Source organism: Macrobrachium rosenbergii, chromosome 48 (assembly GCF_040412425.1).
Source record: "Macrobrachium rosenbergii isolate ZJJX-2024 chromosome 48, ASM4041242v1, whole genome shotgun sequence".
Classification (NCBI taxonomy): Eukaryota; Metazoa; Arthropoda; class Malacostraca; order Decapoda; family Palaemonidae; genus Macrobrachium; species Macrobrachium rosenbergii.
The window spans coordinates 55,734,210-55,744,630 of record NC_089788.1 but is presented as its reverse complement, the minus strand read 5'-3'; the positions used below and the strand labels follow the sequence as shown (position 1 = coordinate 55,744,630).

General features: G+C 40.9%; 1 protein-coding gene across 1 annotated transcript; it reads left to right on the top strand.

The window, feature by feature from the left end:
- Nucleotides 1-301: 301 nt before the first annotated feature.
- LOC136831101 (igE-binding protein-like) lies at nt 302-715 on the top strand. The gene has a single exon (XM_067091054.1). The coding sequence runs from the start codon at nt 302-304 to the stop codon at nt 713-715; it is 414 nt and encodes a 137-aa protein (XP_066947155.1).
- The last annotated feature ends 9,706 nt before the right edge of the window (nt 716-10,421 follow it).

The window sequence follows — 10,421 nt, the reverse complement described above, 5'->3', positions numbered from 1 at the left end:
TCTTGGATGGCAGCCCTTTCACCATCCTGACAGACGACAAACGGTTAGTACATGCGTTCACGAGGGTGGGAGATGCATAGTTGGCAAGACAACAACGGCACCTGGCTGCTATCTCTGAATTCAGCTGCACCATCAGTTACGTCCCCGGCAAGAAGAACCCAGTAGCCGACGCCCTATCAAGAATTGAAATAAATTCAGTCCACCTGGGCATAGACTATGAAAACCTGTGCTGCAATCAGGGGGCACCAGATACCTCCTGACAATCATAGACCGTTCCACAAGATGGCCGGAAACAAACCCAATGGTAGAAGCATCAACAAGCGCCTGCGCAGAAGCCCTACTGTCAAGTTGGATAAGCCGTTTCGGTGTGCCTGATGGCATAACTACAGACAGAGGCCCAGCATTCTTATCAGAACTCTGGGTCTCCCTGGCACGCCTGATGGGGACAACACTCCACAGTACGACAGCATACAACCCTGCAGCCAACGGTATGGTGGAAAGAACCCACCGTTCATTGAAAGCAGCTCTGATGACGTGTTGCACTGATGAAAATTGGAAGGCGCAGCTGCCCTGGGTCCTGCTGGGTCTCCGCACCGCACCAAGGGCAAACGGCGACGAATCTCCCGCAGAGAAAGTCTATGGCAAAACACTGGCCGTACCTGGAGAATTCTTCCCCACAGAGCCGGACGACCTGGATACGCCCCTTCCAACCTAAGAGAAATTGCAAAGAAGTTCTCACCCTGCTGAAAGACTGTCGCGGACAGGACCCAAAACTTCAGCCCAGAAGGCCTGAATACCTGTATACACATCTTCATCAAGAATGACGCCTGCCGCCCATCCTTGACCAGACCATACAGAGGACCGCACCGAGTTGTCAGTAGAACGTCCAAGGCTTACCTCATCAACATCTATGGGCGGGAAGACTGAATATCTGTCAACAGGTTAAAGCCAACCTTCCTAATGGACGGCAGAACTTGGGAGGAAACCGGCAGGCGTCCCAGAATTCCTCCACAAAACAAGGCCTTGGATGAAGTGATTGGCATCCCGAAACATAGTCGAGGACGTCCCAAGGGCCACACTAAGGATGTCATACACTCGGCAAAACCGCCGGGCGATTCAGCGGTCAAAGCCACCCCATAACCGCAGGTATCAAGAACTCGGGGTCGGCTCCTGCTCCCAAAGAGATACCATGATTGACATTCAACAGGTCTTACAATCATTATTTCATAATAATTGTCTTGGCGGGGGGGGAGTACTTGTAAAGATGTCAGACGTCTCTTCCTTTCCCATTAATCACGATCATGTATCGCATCTATCAACACAGCGAGAATCTCATGTATATATTTGTATGTAGAATTTCCTGGCCTTTTCGCCAATATATATTTTATCACTGTATGTACGTTATGTCTCTTATTATTGCTATTTGATTGACTGTTAACAAACACAAATTGCTCTCACTCAGCATACGGGTCACAGCAATCGAAGGTCGGGCATTTCATTTCTGTCTGCATGCTGCTTTGTACACCTGTGCCCAAGTAAATAAATCAGTCAGTACCCAGTTCTGTCTCTTTGACCTCACAAACCAAATATTGTGGCATGTGTAAGAATCCTTCACATAACTGGCGGTTTTGTCCGTTACTCACACAGAGCAATGATAGACCAGTAAACCAGAATTTTGGAAGTAGCCATAAGAAAGCTCCTCAAGAAGGATATCCACAAAGTTCCTGAAACAGACAGAATTTTTGCAGGCGGAATAAATAAAAGGGAAAGGATAGAATGTTCATGTCATATAGGACTTTTGGTAGATATAGGAGAATGGAAGCCGGTGGTGAAAGGAGCCATAGCTGGAGTGAGTCTTCTAATTTTTGGGGGGATACAGGGGGCGACAGTCAGTCTAATGGGCTTTGGCTTTTATGAATCAAAGTTCCCTCAGTTGCAGCTAAGGTATTCAGAGGATAAAGTGTGCAATGTCCAAGCTCATAAACTGGACGTTGTAGGAGTGGCTGATATTTATTTCTCGCTAGGAACCAGTTAATACAGGAATCAGTTTTGGTGGTGAGAGGAATTAACATGGGAAACAAGATTTTATTTGGACATCCAGCGTGTAGGAGGATTGGGATTTCTATATACCCGAGGAAAGGGGGTATAACAGTTAGTAAAACTGGAGGTTTTATCCCATATATAGGTACTGAGGAAATGGAGGAGGATGTATTTGAAATGGGAAATAATGAGGAAATAAGTGGAAATAATGAGGAAATAGGGAGAAATTATCAGCCACAGGGAGAAAGTAGCCTAATGGTGAGAAATTATCAGCCACAGGGAGAAAGTAGCCTAATGGTGATGGAGAGAGAATATATAAAGGTGTTTTAATGGAAGATATAATTTTAGAACCAGGTATGGTTGGTATGATGAAAGTAAAGGTGAGGGATATAAAAGCAAATAAACAGGTGTGTGTGTGGTGGGAGGCAGTGTGAAACTTAAAGGAGTTGAGTACAATTTCCATAGACAAGGTGTTAAATAAAGGGGTTGCATGGGTAGCATTGCTAAACTGCAATAATTCAGTTAGGAGGTATCAGAGAAATACTTATGTTGTGGATCTGGAAGAATGGATCAAGGAAATGGAATCAGTAGCGGTAATGGAGAAGTAAAACGAATTTACAGAGGCTGAAATGGAGGTTAGAAGGGAGATATTCAGAAATCATTTGGGTGTGGCAGACTATAAAGAATACATAGAGGGGTTAGGTGAGGTTTTAGCTAAATACTCAGTGTTATTGCTCTAAAAGGAGACAAACTGGGGTTGACAGATGTGTTAGAACACAAGGTTCATTTAGAAGCGGGAACGAACCCAATATATGTCCCGTCGTATAGAACACCTTTTAAGACAGAAGAGCAGGTTGAACAAGAGGTTAACAAGTGGGAGGATGAAGGTATAATTAGACTTAGCTCTTCACCATTTAATTTCCCTTTGTTAGCGGTACTAAAGAAAGATGGTTCAGTCCGTATATGTGTAGATGTCAGGAAATTAAATGAGAAAACAATCCCACAGATATCAAGTGGTATGTTTACCAGCTTTGTCTGTGGAGATTGGGGACAAGAATATTTGTTCATCAACTGACCTCATGCAAGGGTTTTTGCAAGTACCGCTGAGTGAAGAGAGTACAAGGTTGACAGTATTTTCAGTCCTGACAGGACACTATGAATTTACAAGGATGCCTTTTGGTTTGTCAGGTAGTCCTATTACATTTACGAGGCTAGTAAGCACAATCTTCCATGGAATGTTGGGGGAAAATGTATTTATTTAAATGGATGATATATTAGTTACCACAGACACTACTGTATACAGGAACATTTAGAAGTACTTAGAGAAATTCTCAAGAGGCTTAGGATGGGAGGTCTGAAAGTTAAACTAGCCAAGTATGATTTCCTGAAGAAAAATATTGCACATCTAGGACATGTCATTTCAAAAGGTGTACAAGTGAATGATGAGAAGGTCAGGGCTATTGCAATTTTCCTGCACCCAAGAATAAGAGAAGTGTTTGCTCGTTCATAGGAATGGCAGGGTTTTTCCGTAGATTTGTGAAAGGATTTTCTAAGTCGACGGCACCTTGACAGATATATTGAGGAGTGATGTACAATTTTTATGGGGTGAAGCTCAGCAGGTAGCTTTTCAGAAAGTCAAAGATGCTTTTATGAGTCCTCCAGTTTTGAAGTTCCCTGATTTTTCTTTACCATTCATGTTAGTGACTGATGCCAGTCAAGAGGGCGTAGGTGCATGTTTAATGCAGAAATTTGAGGGTAAGTTTCATCCAATAGCTTTTTATAGCAGGGAGTTCAAAACACGGGGAAGTAATGAAAGGTTAATGGCGACAGTGGACAAAGAGGCTTTTGCAGTAGTGTCTAGTTTGGTTCATTTTAAGATGCTGCTTTTGGGAAATAAAGTGGAAGTTCTTACAGATGATAAGCCGTTGTTGGATCTTTTTAATAGGCCTGATCTTTGTCCTAAGAAGGCTAGGTGGTTTTTGACAATTAGAGATTTTGATGCTTAGCTTAGGTACATTGAGGATAAACATAACATGACGGCGGACACAGAGAATGAATAAGTGTGTAGTGCAGGTGGTGACTATGTAGATTGGGATATCAATGTGGTGGAGAAGAAACAAGATGAAGATGAGGTTTTAGCGGAAGCAAAGGCCTTTCTTTGAGGTGAATAAGTGAAAAAGGGTTACAGATTGCCTTATTCAGGTTTAGAATTAAAGGTTAATTTGTTGGTGAGGAAAATAAAATATAAGTTGAGAAGTAGTGAGGATACAACAGAGATCGTGGTACTAAAGTTGATTCCAGTGGTTTTGGAGATTATACATTGTAAACTTGGTAGTCCATGCTTGGGGATTGAGATGACATATCAGAGAGTCCATAGTCAGTACTTTTGAAAAAGTGTTTTTGTCAGTAGAGAAATTTGTGAAGGAGTGTTCTGTGTGTAATTCATGCAAACCAGTGATGGTAACGTCGTGTAAACTTGAGTCTTCCTATTCCGAGCAGGCCGCCTGAGAGGGTACATATGGAATTGCTCATGAACTTTTATTAGTCGGTGTATGGACATAAACATTTGTAGGTGATTATAGATGCGTTAACAAGGTTTGTGGAGATTTTCCCATTAAGGAATAAGTCGGCAGAAGAGGTTGCGGTCACGTTTTTCAATATGCAGCATACAGAGTACCTGAGATACTTATCACATTAAATGGGAGAGAATTTGTAAACAGAACCTTGGAATGTCTTGCAGAAGTTATGGGGGTAAAAAAGGTAAATATCCTTCCTTATAGGCCAGAAGCTAATGGGTTATGTGAGTGAGCTAATAGGAAAGTGCTCAAAGCTCTTAGAGTAACAGTGGGAAGTAATGATAATAATTGGGATGGATATTTTGATATGGTCAGACATAGCTTAAATACGATGGTTAGTGACACCATTGGTATGTCACCTGTGGAAGCATTATTTGGTTACCCAGTTCGGGGTGCATTTGATTTGTTGTCAATCCCTTCACGTTGTGATGATATGATTAAATCTTGAGTCAAAGACACAATCAATGGTCACGAGAAGTAATCCGAAAGCAGACAGCGCAAGAGTTGCAGTTGGGGATAAAGTGTTTTTGAAGATAAATGTCAGAAATGAATTAAATTAAAAGTTGGGTCCCAAGTTTGAAGGGCCGTTTCATGTTATAGAAGAGAAAAGGGGAAATCGGTTCATAATTTTAAATGAAGAAATGGGAGCGACGAAAGAAACACACATCTAAGATTACAAGAACAACTTCATGTTTGATGGGGGTTGGTTTGTTTTTTGGGGGGATGTTTATTATTTTTTTTTCTCTTGTTCTCTTTGTTGGGGTTAAGCAGTTATTTACAGTTTTTTTTGGAGCGGCTATGGTTTGCCCTGGCAACCCTGCGTTCGGCCATTTTTCTAGTCAGAACCTACCACTAGATGGCAGTAAGCTCTGACAAGAGAACTGGCGGAACAGCACACAACAAAAAGGCAAACAGACGAAATCTGTGGAGCCAATGGTTGTTAGCGGTCATTTTTACACAGTTCTGATCACAGTTTGTTTGGGGGGGGGGTGGACGGCGCTGCACACCTTATCCGCATTTTGACTGATTCCTGGCAGGCACGTAATTCTGGCGAGCGGTAATATCGCGCTGCGTGCTCTAACCACAGGGGTTACAAGGGGGGGGAATCGTACCCCTAACATCTAGTTATCGACGATTTACTATCCTAACCACTGCTCACACAGACCACTAAAATTGCCTAAAAGGACACTTTTCATCAGAAACAATGCAATTCATTTTCATTGTTACATAATTTCACCAAATCAATAACAGTCACCGGGTTTGCAGCAGCAAATTGAACGTGAGAGGGATGAGAAGACGCCATGGTCGAAAAAAGTAAGTATACCTTAGTTTTACCAGACCACTGAGCTGATTAACAGCTCTCCTAGGGCTGGATGAGCTGGGTCAGGTCGTTAGGTCGGGTAGGGTCGGGGTCGAACTACTTACCTGTGCAGACGGACTTGGTTGTTGCACGGTTACCCGGATAAACGATTAAATATCCGGTTTTTTTTTTTCTCTCTCTCTCTCTCTCTCTCTCTCTCTCTCTCTCTCTCTCTCTTTCTCTTTTCTCTGTTTTCAGATGCGGAGATTTAGCATACTCCTTGCCTTCGTAGCAGCTGTGAATGCAGTGGGAAAGGTTTATTTAGGATCTGATGGGATAATTGAAGAGGACCACAAGGTGTGGCTGGACGACGACAGGATTTTAATGAGTGTGGAATTCGAGGAGGTTGCATCAGCTAGAACGGAGTTGGAATATTCTCAGAATAGTGTTGATACGCTAATGAGGACATTAGCAGAGGCAAATATTATAGCAGACAGAACACAGGATAGAATTACAGAAACACTTACATGGGTTCCGGATACGAAACCAAATGATACGAAGCTTTCGTGTGGTCAACGTAGGAGGCGTAAAAGAGCAGCAGTCGCTTTAGCTATAGGTGTAACAGCACCGGCCATAGCAGCAGTTGGCAGAGTAGCAAGTTACAAGTTTAGTGCAAGTTGAGGCGTTGGAAGCTAGAGTAGCTGACCAGGGTAGAGTTTTGGAGAAATTATGTAATGGTAATGCAGAGTTACTTGAGCGGTTTGAGGGTTTGAGAAATACATACAATGTGTTGCAATTCACTGTTCATTAGAGGTGACCTAGATTTGATAATAGCTTTGTTTACAGTCCATACTGCAGTTTTGAACATTGGAAATAAGACCGAATCTTTGTTAAATTAGAACAAATCTCAAGTAATAGAGGTAACAGCAGCTTCAGAAGGGCGTATCTCTGAGGACATTTTGCCTCTGGGGTGTTAGAGTCTACTTTGAGGAATGTAGCTTACGATTGGGGGCCCAACGTAATTTTCACATTTAGTGACATATAGATATTATGGGATAAGAAAGGTATATTCGCCAGACAGAGGGTTGATTGTAGAAATCCCGACAAGTGATAAAGGACCTTTTCGTAGTTTTGTAATAAGGCCTTTTCCTAGTACATATAATAGCTCAGTAGTGATGTTAGAGGGGTAGAGACTATGTATATAATAGGTAGCAAATATCAGTTGTCATCTATAGATTATAAAGACATATGTAAGTTGGTACATAATAAGTATGTTTGTGACAATAAGTATTTTACATTGAGAGATATTACTTTAGGGGGTCGTGAGTTTCAACTGGCACATGATGTGATAGCTACAAAGTGTAGATTTGTACCAGTTTCCGACGACTATATGGTGGTCCCCATGCAAACATCCTCAGCAGTCTTTTGTAGAAGCTGCAGAATCACCGAAATCTGCGAGAACTCATCTACATCATTCCTTTTGGAGGGGTCGCAGTTTTATGACAGTCTCCGGATTTCATTGTTCTCAGCTGGAGGGTTTATAATTCAACGGCAAACATTTTTCTTCAGCATGTACATCATAACCATGATTTTGCGGAATTACCATCAGCAGCGGAGATTATTATTAAGAGAGAAGGACGCAGAAATTGACTGTATAGAACTGTTACTTACATCATAAGTTGGTGTTACCAGGTGTTCTAGCTGCATTGCTAGTAATTGTCGTGTTAATGACAATGAGTGTTGCCTTATTCCTGAGCTGTAAAAACTTGTGTTTTTTTCAAGGAGAAGCAATCTCCAAGCGTTGAAATGACAGTGACACATGAAGCTGCAGAGTAAAGGTGGGATAAGCATGATTTGTGTCGAGGTTGACACATGATTATGGCCAAGCCTTGCTTCTGATAATATGTGAGTGTAGTGTTTTGCGGCATTCCGCTCATTTCAGCTCATAGGTGAATGCCTGATGATCTGCAGGCTCTTGGGGGTAAGAATGAAAGTCACCTTAGATACAACCGTATCAGCGACACGTGGGCAGAAGGGCTCCTCAGCATTTTGTCTTGAATATTCTAGAAGTTTATCCAATTAGAATCTGAATATGGGCGTGTCATGAAGAAGGACTTTGCGCATTTGTGTGTAATGAAAAGTGGCTTTTGGGGTAAGTGCCTGGAGCTTATGTATACATTCGTTTTGGAGGAGCCAAGTGAGAAGGACTCTGAGGACTCTGGGGCCCAAGTTCCTTGCTGTAAGGATGTTTCATGGATAGTCATGCACATGCATGGATAGTCATGTGTAGACACACCAACTAATAAACATGGCCACTATGGAAAATGGCCACTTAAGTGAACTGGTGACATAAGACATAAAAAGTTAGAATGGAGAACACTTAGTGACTGAATGGGGGATGGGAATTAATCCCACACTTTACTATTATTTTATAGGTGTTTAATATGTTTGGGAAGTGGTTCAGTAATTTTCTATTATTATATCTCGTTTTTAACCTGTCATATGTTAGATTTACATTATCTTTTTATATACCGGGTTTTATGTATACACATTAGGTGTAGGGTTCAGTGTTCCAGAGAGAGAGAGAGAGAGAGAGAGAGAGAGAAAGAGAGAGAGAGAGAGAGAGAGAGAGGATTGCTCGGCCACGTCTACCAACACTACAGGTAAGATAACTGTGGGAGTATTCTGTGATATATATATATATATATATATATATATATATATATATATATATATATATATATATATATATATATATATATATATATATAATAAAAACTTGATTTTCAAGGAATATAGTAAATCAAGAGTAAATGAATTGCAAGAAGATTGCCAATACAAGTTTATATCAGCAAAACAACAAATGTTACAAGCTCACAAAGGGTCAGGGTGCCGATCAATTCTCCTAGAAGTTGATAGCGTCATAAAAAGGACCTAGGTATTGAGGAGTTAGTTACTGGTTAGGTACATTTATACAGTAAAATGTTGCTTCAGACATTGATGAAGTTAACTAACAGCGTGTACTGTTGATTTTGTAAATTAAAATTTTTGTAAATAAATCTATAGGTTAGAGAGTGATTGTTTAATTTATTCCCCAAGAATGTTGAGCAAGCCTGTTTTTCTTGCTCTACACCTCTCAATATCATAAGCTGTTTCTAAGATAAATTCACAGCATATTTTGACACCTAAAGTTTCGCCAGCGTATTGAGATGAGGAAGAGTAGTAGAATTCATCAGTTTTGAGTAGTTCAGTAGTGAACTGCTGGGAAAAGGTTGTTGGTAAAATATACGGTGAAGGGTGTAGTGAAAGTAATATAAACAGATAGGAAAATTTTTGGAACTGTTGAAGGTAAAATAAGGTAAAGAAAATGGAAGTGTTACAATGATTGCAGGAGGAACTAGAAGTCAAGAGAGAACTTAAAATAAGCAGAAGCAGAAAATGAGCCGTTACGACAGGAGAATGAGACGCCTAAGAGGATGATGAAGGTTATATAGGAATCAGTTAGGGAACAGGTAAAGGAAGCAGAGGGGAGGTCATATGAGAAGTAAGAGAAGATAGAAAGGATATTTAATGCAAGATTAGGATCTGGAATTAGTAAGAAAGAGGATATACAAGGAACAAAAAGAGGTCAAGTAGAATCGACCCTGGACCAGAAGGGGAATGAGGAAAGGAAACAGACTGAGAGAAATTATAAGTGGGAAAGATAGACAAGACAAGGGCAGGAAAAGTGAAAAAACAAGCCAAGAAAAAGACAGAAATCGTATACAAATAGGAACTTCACTATCTATCCTGTCGAGTGAGGATGGTTGTGCATCAGAAGTGAGTGAGGAAATGGATAGAGAGGTAGGTAGTTTGAGTGACGAGGGAGTGAAAGAGGTACAAAGGAGTATAGTACTCTGAGAAGTACCCAAGATAGGAAAATATGTGTCAAGTGAGAGGGGAAATAAATGACTTTTTAAAAAAGTATTTAAGGTACTGCATGGAGAGGTATGGCGATATTTAAGCGTCAATAGTTCAGAAATTCACCAAAAGGATTGGGTGAATTTCTGGTAGGTAGACTACTAGACTTTTATCAAACAATTAAGAGTGAAGGAAGGCAGGGGTAGGAAACTGTGAAAGGAGATGAAAAGAGTGAATAAGGTATAAATGGAAGAATGAGTTTGAAGATAGATGGGAAAGAACTGTATGCCCACCGACTTGAAACCTGAGCCAGAGAGAAGTATGGGGGTCAAGATATGAATATGAATGACAATAGGATGTTGATGAAGTTTCTGGCTATGCAGTAGAATTTATAAATGCAAAGCAGAAGGGAAAAATGAGCTAGAGTTAGTGGGGTAATTTGAATTTATAGATATGGAAGACAGTAGGAATGAGAAGCAAGTGTGTGTGGGGATAATGGTGGGATTGAATGATAGGACAGCGTGGATTATACCCGGATGCAGTGGTAGGCTATTTGTTGGAGACTAGGAATTATTTTGTAGAAGTGCTGAATGAGTATGGAATGG